This window comes from Lampetra planeri, chromosome 46 (assembly GCF_965212315.1).
Source record: "Lampetra planeri chromosome 46, kcLamPlan1.2.h2, whole genome shotgun sequence".
NCBI classification, from domain to species: Eukaryota; Metazoa; Chordata; class Hyperoartia; order Petromyzontiformes; family Petromyzontidae; genus Lampetra; species Lampetra planeri.
The window spans coordinates 3,055,019-3,074,429 of NC_136152.1; the positions used below are offsets into that span (position 1 = coordinate 3,055,019).

The following is a 19,411-nucleotide window of genomic DNA, read 5'->3' on the forward strand; positions in this document are numbered from 1 at the left end:
AATAACTAAGAGAATGAATCCTTGCAGTCACGAAAGCTTCAAATCTAGAATTACTGTGAATCAACTCGCCGTGTCATGAAACCGAGTCAACGCCGCTGCTGGTTTTGGGTGTTGATGTGTGCGTCTCTCTCTCCCTCTCTCAGGGGGGTTCATAATGCCCTGCCTGGTTCAAACCCGGCGTTCAAGTGTCTCTCTCGATCAAAGGGGTAATTCTATCACTGCCGAGCTCCTGGGTTTGGATCGCCCTCTCCGGCAACAGCAGCAGCACAGATAGTCTAGGATCGAGGCCTACGACTGGGTGTTTCCCTATCTCACGGTGCTCAATTGTGAAGTTGGAAATCCCTGAGATTTTGAATCTATTTTCATCGACCCGTGATTAAACTGGATCCATAATAAAGTTTTTTTGGGCGAGATCACGTGAATATAAGTGTGTCGTTACCCGCCACCGCCCGACACAGCCAATTAGGAAGGTTCGTCACGTAAAAAAATGCGTCAATTAGTTACTCGCTCAGCACACTGGTGTATTGGAGAGTACACCCACGACATTCACGATTTGAGTACGACGTTTCAAAAGGCTACGTGTTCAACTAAGTTGGGCCCCCACAAGTACATCGACCTAAAGGTCTGAGCCTGGTCATCGATGACTGCACACACAAAAAAATAGTCTAATCAGGCTATATCACAGCTCTGAGGACCAAAACTGCCGGCTTTCTTGCCACGTGACTACATACTAGTGAGGCCGTGATGACAGGTCCCAACCTGCGTTCTGGTTTCCATCGGCCACTGTTTGATCTCTGAACCCAGCCCAGCGTGTTTCTTGGCAGGCGTGAGTGCGTGCGCGCGTTCATGCGTGCGTGGATTATCTCCGGCTACTCAGGTTTCCTCCCACACCTTTAAACGCTCATCGTAAATTGGCTGAAAACATCCAAGATAAAAACCCAATGCAGGACCCTCGTGAAAAAAATAATACTTGGACTCAGGGTGGCTTTCCAGGATAAATAACCGATTATATTATCCTTATTATGTACTTGATACCTGCCGTTTGATATCGCAACCTATGCAACAATGACTTTAAGTAAGATCTGTACTGTGTAACATCTGTACCGTCACAGGATGTCTATGAAATAGCAACTCATTGGGCCCAGCCTGCTGAAGTAAATAAAACCTTGACTTAAAGCTTTTGTGACTGCAGGAATTCATATTCTTTGGGTCTTTCAGTAAAGTCACGTAGAAATCCCGGCCACAAAAAATACACGCGACCACGGGGGAGAGAGAGACAGAAACTCCAAATATACAGCAGTCGTCACAGGGTCGGGATCGAACTGGCGACCTCCTGCATACCAGGCGAGGTAATCAACATCTCGCCACTCCAAACGGAAGTTACCCCGTCTTGTGACAGTTCCAATTGTACGATCCAATTATAACTGGGAAACAAAAGCCAAAACAAACACACAAATCCCGCAAAACTGTAAACAGCGCCGCTCGCAGCGATTCCTTGCGTACGTTTGGCCGGCGTGTAATCAGCGTACGTCGCCGCGTGGCCCAGATCCTCCCCGTCAGCGTCATCCTCCTCCACCTCTTCCTCCTTTTCCACCACCTAACAACAAAAAATTACACATACGCGTTTAACAACACACACGCAAACGCAACGGCGTTCATCCTTTGTTCGGTTTCTCGCAAATCCGATTGGAGCGCGACTGGCTCCCCTCCGTCGGACTGCAGAGTTTCCACCGCTGACGCCACACCAAAGCAGCGCTGACCGACTGTATGATTTGCACGTACGCTGAACTTCTTTCGCGCCGTACGTAGCCAACCGTGCCAATCGGAGGTGCGGGATTTAACCGACTGCTCGTTGCGTGCAGCGAGACACGGCTCTGTATTGCCATTTCACTTTCGCCGTCGCGGTTATTTTTTTTCTTGTATTAATGTGAAGCACGTGTCGGTGCAATTTCTCCGAAAACCCTCTCGGTAATTCAAATAAACAATTCAAGGAATTCAACCCAAAAAGGAATTGAAGCCGTGAAGGATTTCACCCACTGCTCCGCGTTCGCGTCGCTGCAGGCCCGATGGAGAGCCGCCGCCCCTGCTGGGGGTGGCTACACGTCCACCGTTAGCGGCCACAGTTCTATTATCATAACCGCCTGGCATTTGATAGAGCACAGAACTGGAAATAGCTGGTGTAATGCTCGTTCAGATTTAAAATAAACAGCAGGCGTAGTCCCGTTTTTTTTGCAATGAGGTGGTGTCAGGTGTACACGGAGGCTCATAATGGGCCAGTTCAGATGATATTCCTGAAACACTACATCTACGAGTGCAGTGAGGAGGACCGAGGTGTTTCCTTAAAATATTCCGTTACCCATATTGTTAAGACAACAATTCTTTTTTTTTCCTCTTCAAAAAGTTAAATCGCCTCTCTGCTCAACTGATCAAAGAAGGGGGGAGGGGGGTAAGAGCTCATCACCTCCACCACAAACATCAACGCTTTCCGCGTGTCAGGAAAGAGATTTTACTTTTCTCAGCGGCTACGAAGCTCAAAGGGCCCCCACTGCTGTCCAAAATGAGGGAGACGGCCGTCGTTTCGATCGCTTCGTGCCGATGATCCGCGGGGGGCGAGCAAGCCGGGAGCGGTGTTTGAAACAGGGCGCGCGAGGGATCTCACTCGTCGGTACCACACCCGGGGTGGCACAGCTTCAGCGGTCACAAACTAAAATTACGTTGAAATGCGGTCAACAACGCTGAATTACGCAATAACCCAGGCGATTGTGTTTTTTTAAGATTCTAGGAGGTCTTGCCCCTGCCTCCCTCTCCCTCTCTCATTTCACTTGACTCTCTGGGCTCGTTACCTCTCCGCTCCAGAAAACAGAGGCCTCCTTCCCACAGAGGCCAGAGTCAACCCGGCGTTACCTTCTCAACATCTGCTACTAATTGCCTGGAATTCTCTTACATTTGCAGTTGAGCCTCCGCCCCAGTTCACGTCAAGACTTAAAGACTCATTTGTGTTCATGCAGCAAATTATTTTTGCTCTGGAGCGTCTGGAGTTCACGGCAGTATTTAGACGCTACGCAGATATAAATTGCAATATCCACAAACGTGAATCGGTACGAATAAGCGTTTTGGGATCTTAGGTGGTGAAGATTTCTGCTCTGGCACATCGAATCCCCGAGCCGCCAACGCAACGCGGAATGCGGCGTCCGCGGGGTGCCGTTTCCGAGTAAACGTGACGAACGCCGGCTTCTCAGAAATCCCGGCCACAAACACCGGCAGGATCGGGGCCAAGAACAAAGCTGGACAGTTCACGAACGGGAGAACCACGCCCTCCACGCCACGACCAACCCCCCCACTCCGCCGCCGCCTGCAACACGCACGCCGCACACTCCCCACCGCCAACATCGGCCGGAAACACAACACGGGCAGCACACACTGCCGGCTCTGATTCACATGACATCCCCAGACCATCCCCCGCCCAACCACAGCTCCAGGCACCCCGTTATAACGACACGACAGGGAGGGGGGGGGTACACACTGTACGAGTGCGATTGCTGTGCGTGTGGTGCTATGCGCACGGCATGTGTGCGAGCGTGCGGGGAGCGGTGGTGGAGCGGTCAGCGAGCTGGCGCTACGAACCCGGCGCCCCAAGTTCGATTCCCGCTTACGGTTAACGCCAGTGACGATTATCCGAACCGGTCCTGGGCCTCTCCTAGGTCGACTCAACCTCAAATGAGTACCCGGTGTGGTGTGTAAACATCGCCATTGGGGAGACAAAGGCGGTCGGGCGTGGTACTGGCCACCCACACCCTCACGTACCGTGCTAGCCTTTTCATAGGTGCTTGCTAACGGCACTTGCCCCTACAGCCTGTTAAGCCTTTATGGGGGATCTTGTCTTTGTGGTCGTGTACAGTGGTTAGCTCACTGCGCTATGAGTGGGGATGTTGTTGTGACCTTCAGTGTGGCGAGTGGGTGGGTGAGTGGGCGAGTGTTGTTGTGACCTGCAGTTTGGTTTGTTGAACACTGTGGATGGAGAAAAAAACAAATGTTTCACAGATCTCAGCATGTGTGGAGGAATCAATGAGTGAAGTTCTCTGGAACATATACTATCGTAGTAGTCGTAGTAGCGATAGAAGAGTGATAAGGAGGTGATTGACCACCGGTGAGCTCGTGGCTGGAGTGAGTCAGTGCTAGATCATCAATTGCCTCCCCACTGCTGCTTCACACTGAACGCTATCCAGTGATGCAGTCGGCTAGAATCTGGGTACTCCACCACAGATGTGACAGCAGCAGGATTACAACTTGGGCTGAACCTGTGCTCTGTTTAAGCAGCCGTAACAACTGTTCAGAGTTAAATACGAAGGCTTTGCCGCGGCACACAAATCCAAGCTTCTTCGATGCCTCCTTTGCCAGTTTAGTAACTGACAGCTCAGATGAGATTGTTGTGCCAAGCAAATGAATGGTTTTACTGTGGATAAGAATTACATTGCTCCCGTGAAAATGCCAGTCTGATGTGATATTATCCTTGACTGTTTTCTTTGTTACTGCACGCTTTCTGTCAGCTAGCCGGAACACCTCCTCCATCAGCCAGGGGGTCCTTTGGGAAAGTCAAAACCGTGGTACCCAATGCAGCCATTGCAGCTGCATGAGCCACAGTCCTAAAACTAACCCATTTCCCCTCGGCATCAGGAGGAGTGGTGACGATGCCAACCCCAGTTGCAAGTGACAATGACATTTTCTCTTGCAACCTTCGCCAGCGAGCCAAGAACAGGCGATGGAGGTTTGAATAGTGCCCTCGATGGACGCTTGCCACCACAGTAAGAGTATGGCAGGCAAAAATTACAGATGATATGCCAATGGTCGATGGGCAAATCAACCCCATTGAAAGTGCTTGGGTCAAGGACATGGGCCCACATTCGCTGTTCTGTCACTGTAGTCCAGCAGGTAAGTTCTTGCTTGGACCCGGCGTGCAACCGTGATGTTGTGTGGACGAGCCGAAGCCGGAACAGCGTGTTGGCAATTACAAGCCTATGGGCTGCGCACAAGACTAACAACCTTCTACCATTGTTATTGATGTTAACTCTCAGTCACAATTGCAACTGTGACTTGTAATTGCGAATGGCAACTCTGAATATCGGGGTCTAATCGACCCTTTCTTTGTATATTTGACTATTTGTGTTATTTGTTGTTTGGTGGTCGAGTGCATGTACGAGTGTTTCATTTACCTAGCGATGCAACTTCCTCAAATTTTTCGCCATTTCCAACCCAGGCTTGGGGCACCACGGTGGCTAGGAGATGTTAACTACCTCGCCTGGTATACAGGAGGTCACGAGTTCAATCCCGACCCTTGACGCCTGCTGCATATTTTGAGTTTATACATTCTCCCCGTGGTGAAGTGGATTTTTCCTCCAGTTTTTCCTCCACATTTCGAAACATGCGTTTGGGGTATTTTTGCCTGCTATAAATGTCCGCGCGAAAAGCCGCTTCGTTGAGCTATCATCTGTGGCCAGGTCGCTTTTGAAAAAGAGCTACATAGCTCAGTGGGACCTTAGGGGCCCGTCCATAAATGACGTCACGAGATTTTGGACGATTTTTGACTCCCCCTCCTTCGGCACACGGCGTCACAAAAAGTCAGACCCCCCCCCCCTCAAATATGACGTCACAAAACTCTGTAGTGTGTATTTAATGTGGTGCTGCACTCTGATGTAGTCAGAGAAAACATTTATTAAAAAGTCTATTTAATTAAGTAGAACGTGTTGTCTATATTTATTTAAAAGTTGCGCATTTTGATGTGACGTCACATTTCTCAACACCACCCCCCCTCGTCACACATAGTCACAAATGTCTGACACCCCCCCCCCCCCCAGGTGCGTGACGTCATTTATGGACGACCCCTTACCTGGTAAGCTCTAGTTTATTTTCGTTTGAACATCTGTGAATGAGAGCTTCCACAACCTTCTTCTTGGTTCTTTCGGTAAAGTCACAGACCTGTTCTCCACCTGAGGACGGCTACTTGCGTTGTGGCCGAAACGTCGTGAGAATTATTTTATTATGTTTTATTTTTATTATTTTATCATTTCCATTCTACGTGACTTTACCGAAAGAACCAAGAAGATGAATCCCTGCAGTTACGAAAGCTTTCAATCGAAATTCCACAACCTTATTGAGTTCCTTCCAGCTTCAATCAAATGTCTGTGTCCATGTCTATCTGCCGAGGCGGGGCACATTCCAGGCCACCGGACCAGAGGCACAGACGCCGTGACAAAGCACCCACAGTGTAACTTAGGCATTGTCTCACAGAGGATGTTACCGTCATTGTTCACGGGACGTTTATAGGATCTGAGTCAACCTTGGGGTGACTCTGTGTCAGAGGGGGGGGGGTTATTTTGCTGACGAACAGAGCGAGCGAGCAATGACGTACTGAGTGAGTGAGCTATGGACGTACCAGTGGTAAAGGCTGGGGGAACATATCTTGAGAAGCTTGAAATGACGTTTGGAGCTGACTTGAGCCATATCCTTGGTACGCAGAGCTGTTAGCGAAAGCCTGCTAGAAGAAACAAAATGACGTCACAAAACACAGTTACATTGCACATGACAAATCCGGTTCTTTATTTCATTAGACCCTTAGTTAGCATTCTAGCCCAAAGGGATGAGTGCTGTTGGTGAGCACCTATTGAGGCCAGCACGGTACACGATGGGGTAGGTGACCATACAAGGCCGGCTTCATGTGGTCAGCACCAAACCCCCTTTGTCTTCCTTTGTGCTGATGTTCAGATGTTGCACAAGGTGCTCATTTCGGGTTGAGTAAACCCAAAGGAATCCCAGGTCATGCTTGAATATCACTTGCCACGAATGCTGTCCATGACAAAGAAACACGTCCAGGCTGCCGGGGATCTCACAGCAGTGCACTAATCACACTCCCAGCCATACACAACCACGTACTCGCGCACACAAGGACAAACATTCCCCCCGTATAGAATCTAACAGACTGTTGGGGCCGAGTGCTGTGAGCGAGCACTTATGAAGACCGGCACGGCGCATGAGGGGGGGTGGGTGGTCAGCACCACCGCTGGCAGGAATCAAACTGGGGTCGCCGTGTTCGCAGCGCAATGGGCTAACCCCTTAACGCTACCGTTTCACACACACACGGGGGCAAGACCCACCTGGTCTGAGATTAGGTCGTCTGTTTGACGAACCGACACGGAGTCCAGAGAGGGCGGAGGCTGCGACATGAAGAGCGCAGGGTCCAGGGCTCCATGAGACAGCTGTGGGCACACATAGCGGAGTCACATCACACTCCTCATTGTCCACCCACAGGGTCACCACGCACCGTCTATCCCACACCTCCGATGAGCACAGTTGGCTATGTATGGTGCGAAAGAAGTTCAACGTATATACATACGTACAGCAGCAGCAACCACGCAGTTGCACGTGACATTGGAATTGAGGGTTTACAGGGGCTGCATTGAACGGCTAGCATTGAGCGCATTGATACTAATACACTAATACACAATGTGAAATGGATGCCTTAATAACACAAAATACACTGACACACAAAGCAAAACGAATGCCTTCCTCACACAATACACAATCGTGCACGCTATGAGTCACATGCTTTACTCGCACCGCATTGTCTGATGAATATTCCCATCGAGTTGTGTGCGGGTAATTTTCCTTAATTGGCTAATTTTGTAGCATGAAGCGGGTGGACACAATGGCACTCTTTGCAAATGACTTCGTGGGACTTCGAATGTCCATTGCTGTACCATTGGGTGGACAGGGGCCGGGCGGATTTAATAAATGCGTCCATTGTTTTAAATGCCGCGCCATCAAACGTCGCTGTGGTGTAATGGTTGGCAGACTGGACCCGCTGATTCTGATATTTATACCACAACAACAACAACAGTCACTAAGTGGCGGTGACGTCACTACGGCGCCTGTAACAGGCCAGTTGCACTTTGAGGCCACGTGAAGTGTCGAAGGCTCGCTGCTGACAGAGGAGGTCACGGGACAGACCCAGGTGCCATGGGTTGACCAACGGAGACGACTGGCCGATGCACCAGCTGTGTCCCCTATTGCGACAACGCTGCATTTTAGCTGCCCGGCGCTCCGATCGTTATTGCGAGCGACACTCCTCTGCCCTCTGTTGTTATTGGAGGGCGACTGCTTCGAACTGTCCAGTAGCATCGCTCACAAGCCTCCTCCATGTATATTCATGTTTATACACACAAACATCAAAGACTGTTAGTTAATATCCCTATTGGGATTTATTTATCCCTCTGCAGATTGATAAAATGAGTACAAATCTGTGAGAAGTCAACGGTGGTCATCCTATGGCCGGACTGCCCCCGCCAGTCACACCAGAACGCTAGTTTTGATAACGAGTCTACCAAAGCACTCGGGAGAAGCTACAACGAAACGGTACAAACAATCAACTTGAGAAAATGTAATCCCTGCCCTGGGCCTATGCCAAGGAGCCAGGGGACCACCCGACCCATGGTGAATCGAGGGCAGAGGAGGGGGTCAATGGCGACCCAACCTTGAGGCCGCTAGTGTTGGCATGTTATTGATATTTCCCACAACAAACACATTGAATGTTTTTTTTATTACGATTATCATTTATAAAGTAGGAACTTGTTTACAAGCAAAAATATTGAAATGTCAGCCAGGACCCCACCCCACCCACCTACCACTCGTCCCGGGCTACCCGTGTGCTCCACGTGACGCAAGCGGGCAGCGCTACGGAGAAGGCAGGCAAGACGCGGACTCAAACCCAGACCCTCGGCAGTACCGACTCGGTGCCCTCACTCAGAATTAGACTCCCCCCCCCCCCCCCCCGAGTCACCTGGTAACCCCTAGTCACCTGGTAATCCCACGGAAAAAATGACTGCCATGTTTGCTTGTGGTTTTCCAACAAGGTACGAGGACAGCCGAGAAATAAAATAATCCGCTTGTCAATCGTATTTATTGTTTAATACTTCCTTATTCTGTCTTACTAAAGGTCATATGATTTACCACGCAACGCTCCACTTAAGTTACTGTACTACAGCAACCGTCGTGTCTGCTTTGACAATCTGCTGCTTATTGCCAAGGATCAATTGAACATCTCTTGTCGACCTCTTTGCTGACCTCTCAGCCCTGTGTGTTGAGACCTAACCTGCACGTGCATTGCTGCCACATGCCGACCCGAGGCACTCATCTTAAGAGACTCCTTGTCTCAATTTAGCTTTCAAAGTCAATTAGTGGTAAATATTTAATAGGTTTATTCGTCCACGAGAAGGGAAAACACGACCTGCGAAGACAATAGGACCTGGAGACAATGTACCACGTGGCCTTATTCGCAAGGGGGTCTTTGCAAAGCAATCAATTGTTATCAACAGCACTGTTAACGTCCTGTCAACAGAGGCTAGAAGAACGTTGGCATCCCTCGCACAACGAAACCCCCACCCACCCCCCAGCGCAAATTCACAGTTAAGCGATTCATTTTTTTTCGGGACATACTTCACACTTAAACGTGATGCGTTTCACAGTTACGCGCTCAAGAAAAAAAACCCAAACATAAAAACTAAATCCATGGTAAAAAAAAATTAAGTTGAAATCAATATTTTTCTGATGGCGTCGTCACCACCACAACCACCGTGTTATTGGCAGTGCCCAGCGTGGCAGGCTGTGCGCTGCCATCGTTGTGAATCTGCCCCCTTTGCTTGCGTCACGAGTGCAGCTGCAAGCAGCCCAAGGAAGCGTTTAAGAAGCCCTGAAATTACTCCTTATTTAGTAATATTGCAAGTAGTAATCTTTTTAATCTTAAGTTGTATTACTTGTTATTAAACTCCTTATTAAGTAATTTTTGTAATGTTAATATTATTCTTAAGTATTGCATTTAGACATATTTTGAAAAATCCAGGGATAAAATCATGGAATGATCGCTAACGTTTCTTCGGTGATGCACCCCCCGCTCGTGACATACAGGTCAATGAGAAAATGGGCTTCATGCAGCGCGATTCGACTCAACGTGCTGTTTTTTTAGGAACGTGTGAGAGGGCCGCCTGCAATGTCTTCCGCGCCTCCCTGTCTTCCCGCTCGTCTGCATTTCCTCGTGACTCCGAGTCGGTCCCTCTCTTGGAGAGCGAGCGAGTACAGTGCGGGAGCATTGCAACTTGAGATTATTATTATTCATCAGTCACTTTATTATTCAATCCCACACCTCCGAGTAGCACAGTTAGTGGCTACGTACGGTGTGCGAACAGACGTTCAACATACAACATACATGGCCCAGCGTGACGTGGCCCAGTGGTAGCGTGTCCGCCACTTGTCGCGCAGGTTCACGGTTCGAATCCGTTAGGCCGCCCCGATTATTACCGAGCGTGTATTGACCGTGACACTATATGCCGGTCTGCCTCACAGCTGACGTTTAAAATCTCCCTGGCGTAGGTCGCAAGAGTAGGCCCACTTGCGTGTGTTGGCGTCATCGACCACATTTGAAAAAAAATCGACCACAAATTACGCACTTGGGATTGTTCGCAGTATACATACAAACGCGCAGTAGCAGCAGCACTTCAGCGGGACTTAAGCGGTTGCTGTTGTTCAGCAAGTGGTGGGAGCGGGAATCGCACTGCGAGCCTCGTGCGGTAGCAACTCGAACCTCGGGGTCTCGAAGCGAAGCGAGATTTCCCGGACGAAAGCAGACAGTGGCGTCATGGCCACAATGATTCTCGTTTCTAAGAACCGCGCGCACCTGCAAACCCAAAGATTACCAAATATATTAATTAATCAGCAATCCCTTACTTATTTCCTTCCTGTTGATTTTCCATGCTGCAAAAGTGCCCGTGACAGAGTTAGAAAAGCTCCCTCCTCTCTTAAGACGTCATTTATTTTAAAAAACAGTACGCAAAAATAACCATTCTGTACTTTTTGATAAATTCAAATTATTTGGTCATCTCTGTGCTGGCAGCGGTGCACAAAGCACAATAAACAAAAAAACTCACATGCATCAATGTGTGCATGCCGAACGTCTTTCGCGCCATACGTAGCCAACCGAGCTAACCGCAAGTACAAGAAATAACACCGTGGCCTTAGAAGACAAACTATAAAACAGGCGACGTTTCGGTCAATGACCCTTGACGTATTTCAGCACCGTTTACCATTTAATCCTGTTTCCTGTAAGTTCTGGCCCGTGGGTTTCGCCGCAAACAATTCGTGCTCCGTTTAGTTTGCACATCCCCTCCCCCACGACTCCGAGGGTGCTTGGGCTGTGGCCAGGTCATCCTAAAAGAGCTGCCGAGCTCAACGCGGCCTTAACACGGCCGGAGTAACGTCCGAGCGTGATGTTCCATGAAGAACAGGTCATTTTTCCACGTGTCGAAGATACTTTGACTCATCCAATCAGTGAATCGTTTGTTAGGAATCTGCAAACGGTGTGACGCGGAAACAATCGTCAACACAAAGTAACGTACCCCCCCCCCATCACCCCCCCCTCTTCACCCACCCCTCCCTTCAACCCCCAAGGATACGGACCAACGAGTCCGGCGAGATGATTCAACCGTGAAAATATGCAACCTTTGCCTCCGAGCAAACCGAAAGTAGAGTAACGGGGGGAGCAAGAGCTCAATCAGCAGCACGTCCTGGGGAGGATCGTTAAGTCACCGTCCCCCCCCCCCCCCTTTATAGCCCCCCTTTACAGCCGGAGAACACGCACACCACGTGACGATCCTCGTGCAACACGGAACACATTTGGGCTTGTTTGATGGGTCAACAGGCGTGGGGTGAACACGACAAAGCAAGTCACGCGCCACACCCCTCGGTGCCGAGCGATGTTCGCTACCTCGCCTGGTATACAGGGGGTCGTCGTGGGTTCGATCGCGACCCCTGACGCCTCTTGTATATTTCGAGTTTGCGTGTTTTCTCTCTCGCCTCGTGGTGCCCTGGATTGTTCTCGCTCTTCGCTGATGTTGGTCACGACAGGAAAACCAACTCAGATGTCATAGGGCAGGGGAGGGGGGTGCCACCACCGCAGTGGCAAGATGTTGTCTGCTTCGCCTAGTATGCAGGAGGGCTTGGGTTGGATCCCCGACCCTGACGCCTGCATATTCTGAGTTTGCATGTTCTCCCTGTGGTCGCATGGATTATTCCCTACACATTTAGAAAAGCGTTTAGAGTATTTGGCTGCTAGAAAAAGTGGTCATGACGTATTTTAACGCAGGTGTCCCCGAATGTTGTAGACCTGGCGATCAGGCAAACACATTATGAGTCACGCCAGGGCTTACACTTGGCTGTCTCAGACTAATCCCCAAGTTGAATCCCCGGTCGCGGCTAACATTGGCAGCGAGTGACATCTCGGAACCGGTCGTGGGTACCTCTCGCCCACCAGCCTTCAACCACCCACACACGGACCATTATGGTGAAGGATGCTTTAAAAAACCCTACGACCGACAGCCTGGGGGAGAGCGTCTTCGTCCATCAGTGCGACGACTGTAAATTACAACGATCGATACGCTTACACTAAGGGTGCAGACTTATATACGAGTAGCACGGCCCATGCCAGTCAAATTGAAACTGGCACAAAGAGTCAAAATTTAAAGACCCGCAAAGTTTTTGGAAATCCCCCTTCACGTGTGACATCACCGGCCCCAAATACAGTTCACCTCCCACGCAACAGGCACCCGCATTTTTAAACAAATAAATAATTTTCCGCCACCGCCACATCGAGACCGCCGGCTGCCCCCCCCCCCAAGTCAAGAGCTCGTGACCGGCCAAGCGTCATGATTTGTATTCAAAGGTGAACCAGAGGGGGAGGGGAGGAATCAACAACAAACAGGGGGGGGGGGGGGGGGACACAACTATCTAATCGATCATCTCTCCTCACCAACGGCAGAGAGAGAGACGGAGGGGGGGGGGATGTGCAAATCAGCACACAAGACCCAGGACCAGGCACTCGTCCCCCTGCCCTGCCGCGAAGGGGCAGTCTGTGGGAAGAATTGACAGCGCCGTTGTACGATAAAGATCGGACCGTGACAAAATCACCGATCAGATAGTAGTACCCAAATCACAAATAGCGGGCGTTTCACGTGACACGGTACTAACCAATGGGATTACTCGATCCATGGATCGCTTGCCAAAATGCAGTGGTTAACCGGAATCTTAAACGCTTAAACCTCGATTCTGTGACTGTGTGCATACAAACCAATGGTATTCTGATCTCCGTTTCTACGAGACCAAACACGGGCAAAGACATGCCCAGTACGAGCAACGCCACGCCTATTTTCTTCCAATTATGGCCGATCGTGGCTTGAGAGCCGATAGGTGATTTGGTCGCACGTCCGATTTTACCGTATTACAGCATTGCATCACTCTTAACTCGACGGTCTTGTAACATATGAACAATCACAGCCCGTTTTGTCGATCCACTGCTAGATGAGGGACTGGCCACGCCGTGTAGGCTCCGGGGGGTGGGTAGGGTTAATTGGCCATACTTCACCACGCTGGTTAGCGCGGGTTGGTAAATGCAGGCCACTCGTCGACACGGGAGCACGGAAATGCAGTACAACGATAGATTACTGCTGCGCCACCATCTGCCACTCACAACGTAGTCCTGCAGCTGCCTACAACATCTGTATTACACGCAGGGTGGTCGCACATCCAAACACTCACGCGATCTAACCCAAAATACCTCTTTATGGATGATATTGGTCGCGAAAGCCTACGTGTTAAAATATCCAGACTCAACTCTGCTTAGCTGGATAGATCTGACAAGAACGGGCGCATTCCGGTAATTTGTTCAAAGGCCCGTGAGAACAATGTCAACAAGCCTACCGTGCTAAATCTTCCATCTGATTGCCAGCCAACGAACACAAACACTCTCACGCAGGGCATATTTTCTTCCAAGGTTCACCGACCAGTATGGAATAAAGGCCTTATTGGAACGTCTCCAGAAGTAGCTGACATGACATCCTCAGGTGGAGTTCGCTGCCACGAGGCGATTCACTGCTGACTGAGAATAGGTTTTCCCCTTTTTCTGGCAACAAAACAGCTCTGTTAAGATGTTCAAACACAAAAACTGAAACCTTTTATAATGAATCATGTCTGCATTAACCACAATACTTGTGGACAGAATGCAAACAAAAAACATACTCTGATAATATATGCATTGTCTTTGTTTGGCGTTTTAACATCTTAACACCTGTTTTGTTGCCAGAAAAAGGGGGAAAACTTATTCTCATATTTTGGTACCGGGAGGGCCCATGATCCCATGATCACTGCTGACTGCGAGAGTTCCAAACGGAGCTTAACGTAATGTCGCCGCAATGCCAGGAGCATGAGCGAAATATCATTTCAATGAGGGGAAGACAAAAACCACGCGCGGAAAATTAAATAAAACATTAAGTGGGGTGGTTGCGGACTACTTAATCAACCCATCATCCCTTCAGGAGCGATATAATTATTATTACCCCTGCATAAATAAGGCTTTCTACCTTCGGAATAACTTGTTTCTCTAGTCCATGCCACCACCCACTATTCAATTTATAACGCGCGCATATTTCACGAATCGGACATGATGTCCCATCGAGAACTCGAAAGTGCAAAGACAGTGATCACATTCCTTCGTACCCTAGCCTGAACAACCTCAACAGGTGAGAGCTTGTACCAGGTGAGAGCCTGAAATCAGGTGAGAGCGTGAACAGGTGACATCCTGGACGGGCGAGGGACTGATGTTGCGTTGCTTATGGAGGAAAACATTTTTCTCCCACCCCAACTTCTCCATCAACCCCTTGAGGCATCCATCTTCTTTGCCTCGGGTAAGAATTTTATTTTACACTATTTATGCACCTATTTATGCTCAATGTATTCATTATTTATCCATGTCTCTATTCATATGAATGCTTCAATACGTTCTTATCACGTTTATTTATTCAAATTGCGTGCTTGAATATTATAAACTAAATATTATGAACTATGTTTTTTGGGGTGAAAAAGGTAAACTCCCGATCGGATTTCCTATATTCGACAAACGATCATTTAAACTAACGATGGTTTTCGAGGAACCAATTAACATCGTTAACCGAGGGACCGCCGGATACGAAAAGGACATTGACCCACGCGCCGTGACATCACGGCGAGAACGGCTCCGGTTTTCTTTCTTTTGCTCCATCACCAAACTTGAGGAGTCACAAATGTTTTACCCTCAAAACAAAGCCAATGCTTCCGTGTAAAAAAGTGGCTCCACGTGCCCCCTGCACCGGCTGTCGCACATCAACTCGCACGGCCTCTGCTGCCCTATTTGCCCCAACACAAACGAGGTGCCCTTGTAAAGACACCCAACACATCGTAAATGCGTTGGGTGGGTTCACTCACCAACACACCCGTGCGCCCAACTAGTAACGAGTTGGCAATGTTTTGTTTCATGCGACGAACATTACTAATTGGCTGCGTCAGGTGGTGGTGGTGGTGGTGGGTTTTACGACGAGACTATATTTGCGCGATCTAACCCAAGAAAAATAACCTCTATTGTGGAAAACAAGGTCCCCTTGTGACCAAAAATCAAGAGCCATGTAAGGAAGGCAACGGGAATAACAAGAAATATACACACGGAGAAACAAACAGCCGCGTATGAACGTGAGCAAGGCTCCAAAGGATTTTCGCCGTTTTTGTAATTTCGGCGAATGCAAACTTAGAAGCTGCATGACGCACTCGTGTTTTTTACAAGCTCTTTAAACTAACAAGAATATACGCGCGTCATAATTCAGATTCACGTTGTGCAGAAAGGAAACACTTTGGTAAGACTGCCGAATGAACACACTGGCAAAGCTAGGCTTGTGGAGTGTTAAAGCGTTTGTTTCTCTCGGCGTAAGATATAGTCCGGCATGGCAACATGGAATTATCACCACAAAGCGGCACCGCCCCATTTCTCATTGGAACGAGGAAACCACTTTGACCAAGAGGTCACGTGAACATTTATCAAAGGCCAAGAGGTCACAACGACCCATGCCAATGATGCCGCCACAGGTCGACGTCACTTCCTTCCACCAGATCTAGCAGCTGTTCCACAGTTGACACGCGCCCGGCAAGGTCGGCGCTCACAGGGCCCTCTTCTGACTTATCACCCCCGTTGTATATGACGACTGTGGCATTGTAGCAATGGCTGCAAACAGTTGATAATCCAATCGCTATAAAGTCAGCTACAATTTCAAACAAACTTACATCATTCTTCATTCTAGATTTGAAGCTTTCGTGACTGCAAGGATTCATACTCTTAGCTTTTTCGGTAAAGTCACGTAAGTAAAAAATGAAATTAAAATAAATATTTTTATTAATTTTAATTTCATTTTTTACTTAATATTTTTATTAATTTTAATTTCATTTTTTACTTACGTGACTTTACCGAAAAAACTAAGAGTATTACATCATTCTATTTATTTAGCACGATTATATTAGTGTTTGGGGTGAAGCAGTGAGCACACCGGGCTAAAAATCTGGCAGCGGCTAATATCAGTGGCGAGTGATATCCGAGCCACTCCTGGGATATCCCACCTTAACCACCAAGGACACACTGACCAGCGTGTTGATGTTCAAACAGCCCCCGTGAATGACACGGCATAGGGAGGCCTTCATCCAGCAGTGTATTGCCAAAGGGCTATAATGTGTTTAATGATACATTAGTGTTATGACGCACCAGAAAGTTTACAGATTGGGACTCTTACGAGTCGTCGTTACGTCGTCCTGCTTATGAGAGCGAGAGAGCTGGGCCTCATCTCTGTTAGGGGGCACTGAGGAAAGAGTAAAAAATTCCACATTCCAATAGCAGAAGCCATGTCTCTTCGTGCCCACGCATGAATGCGCGCAAAATGGTACTGATTTGACTGATGGGGTTTGAACTCGTGACCCTTGTGATTGTGCGGCAAGTGCACAAACCGGCCTGGCCGACACAACCAGTTTCACACTCGGAGCACAATGCGAGTCACACAGCTTCAAATGGCATTCAAGTCCAGGCACAAGAGCTCCCTCCCTCCCCTCTGCCCGAGACCGTCTCTCTCGGCTTCCTTCTCTCCACAAAACAAACACTGCCCACTGTTCATGTAGAGCGTCTGGAGATGCGGTCACATGTAGACCATTTAGATGGCGCTCTATAAATACACTTTGCGCTGCCGTTTGTCTAAATTCTCTACAGAGTAGTTTTTTCAAGTCAACATATACGTATGTTGAACTGATTTCACATCGTCCGTAGACAACCGTGCTAATCGGAGGTGGGGGGGGGGGAAGGACAATGAACTAACAAAAAAACACGACTGTTATTATAACCGTATAACCGTTTAACCGGTCCACCGCTTTGTGGGAGCTGTGAAGTGGTTGCCGAACGTGGAGAGACTGACCCTGTCCACGGGAAACGTGGACCTTCACCGATCGACTCGAGGACGCGAGCGGAGGTGAGCACTCGCCGGCTGCTCGTGGCGATTGCACCGACTGTGTTCACTTCACGGTGTCATGCGGCTCAAGAAAGGGAGCCGTCGGGCCGGTTGCTAATACACACGCGTGAGGGCGCGGTGACCTGGCTGAGCCGGAGTGCAGAGGTTCACGGTTCAAGTCCGGCGGCCGCCCTGGTTAATAATGCGGGGTGCATTAACCTTTTTCACATTCCGATGACGTTCGTGTAAGTCATCTGTTTTTCTATATCGATACGTCTTCAGGTCGGAAGATGTACCCGAGGCTCGCACAAAGCCATGCGGGGGTGGGCATGTGGCACAGTTTGGCGTCAGCTAGCGTAGAGTGCGGTCGTGTCGGTACAGTTCTCTGCGGTGAGTAATGTCTTTAAAAACAACAGCGCTACACCTATCTGCATAAAATTGTGCGTTCTGAGATTCAGTGGTGAACGGGATACCCCCCCCCACCCTGCAACTTGCAGACGTCTCGGAAAGGTAAAGGGTTAACCAGAAATACGTGCCGTCTACGTCCCGTGATATAAAAAAATGAGATCGCCGATTTGTACTGGTGACTCGGTCTAAAAAAATTTAATATGGTAAACCAACAACACAGATAACCCCTTACTGGCAGACTACCTATCTCTGAAACGCAGCTCCTTAGCCTTTCAACTATAAGAAGGGCATGAACACCAAACACAGGAAACGATCCATTGACGATGATTGACCACCGCCATCGCTGTTCCTGGTCAAACCATCGTCTGTAAGCAAACGAGCAAACTCCGGTTCTCCCGGTGTGCATGCCCCCCCCCCCTCCCTCCCCGCCGCAGCTTACCTGTCCAAACGTCCCTTCTTGCAGGAATTCCTGCAGCCCGTCCAAGTCGATGTCTTCCAAATCGTCGAGGCCTAGCGGGTCCGCATTCGCCGTCGACTGCATGTGGCAGCCGCCGCCCATGGCGTTCTGTCTCAGGTAGCTCGACTGGGCCGCCATGTCACCGCCGCAGCCAAATCCCAGCTGGCCCATCACGTCAAACCCCGAGCTGGAGCTGTACGCGTTACCGTTCGTCGAAATCGCCGGCGCTCCGGAGCTGCCCGCGATCGCAGGCGAGAGTCCCGACTCGGCTCCGTGCCCTGGGTACGACAGGTTCAGAGGGCCGCTGTTGTTGCTCCCGCCACTACCGCCCATGCCATCGAAGTACGAGCCGTAGGTGAAGTAGGGCGCGCTCTGGCAGTACGCCGGCGGTAGGTACGACGCGCCTGCGCCCGGCTGGCGCGACGACATGTCCGCGGGCGACGAGTAATCCAAGGCGCGCGGCCCGCTCGCCCGTGGCGGAAATGAGCTGCACGTCGGGCGAGCCGCGGTCGGACAGTTCTGAGGACTGTGCGGACAGGTCGCCGTTGACGTACTCGAAGGTCGCCCTCGACGAGCGGAACATCTGTTCGGGGTAGATGAGCGACCGGGTGGGGTGCTCCGGCGGCGCGGCGTCCTCGGCGGGGCGCTCGTGGGCGAGGCCGCGGGGGCTCTCGTCGCCGAGCGAACCGGGCGATCCGGAGCCGCTGGGAGCGAGCGGGTGGTGGATGACGGAGCAGTAGGCGGGTGACAGTTGCGGGAACGAGGGGGCGCTGAAGGGATTGTCGAAGGGAGTCGGCGCGCCGGAGTGTGGCTGCTGGTCCTGCGCGCGTGGCAGCACAAGGAGAAACGGGAAGAGAGGCGGCGAAGGATGTTTACGGGGGGGGGGGGGTGGCGGCGTCAACTCCGGCACAACGGACCACACCGAGCTGGCAACGAGTGGGGGGATGAGAGTGAGAGTCAGGCGGGCGACTCTGCGCAAGAGCACTCGGGGTCACAGTGGGAAGGTTAAGAGTTATAATCCACCGGCACCTTCGATCAACAAGGTTGGCTACGTAAGGTGCGAAAGAAGTTCCAAGACACATACATGGTAGTGAACATGCCAACAAGAGACCAGACCTTGCACAGGACCAACAACGTCGATTTCCCACAACGACCTATTCATTTT

The 19,411-nt window shown here is 50.0% G+C and overlaps 1 protein-coding gene across 1 annotated transcript in view; it reads right to left on the reverse strand.

Annotated features, from left to right (window-relative positions):
- The window catches only part of LOC144733320 (protein strawberry notch homolog 1-like), a 116,780-nt gene that overhangs the window by 43,083 nt on the left and 54,286 nt on the right, over positions 1–19,411 (reverse strand). Inside the window, 5 exon segments of the mRNA XM_078615157.1 lie at positions 1,504–1,597; positions 6,431–6,532; positions 7,149–7,250; positions 18,229–18,708; positions 18,710–19,066. Of these exon segments, the coding sequence (XP_078471283.1) occupies positions 1,504–1,597; positions 6,431–6,532; positions 7,149–7,250; positions 18,229–18,708; positions 18,710–19,066 (1,135 nt within the window).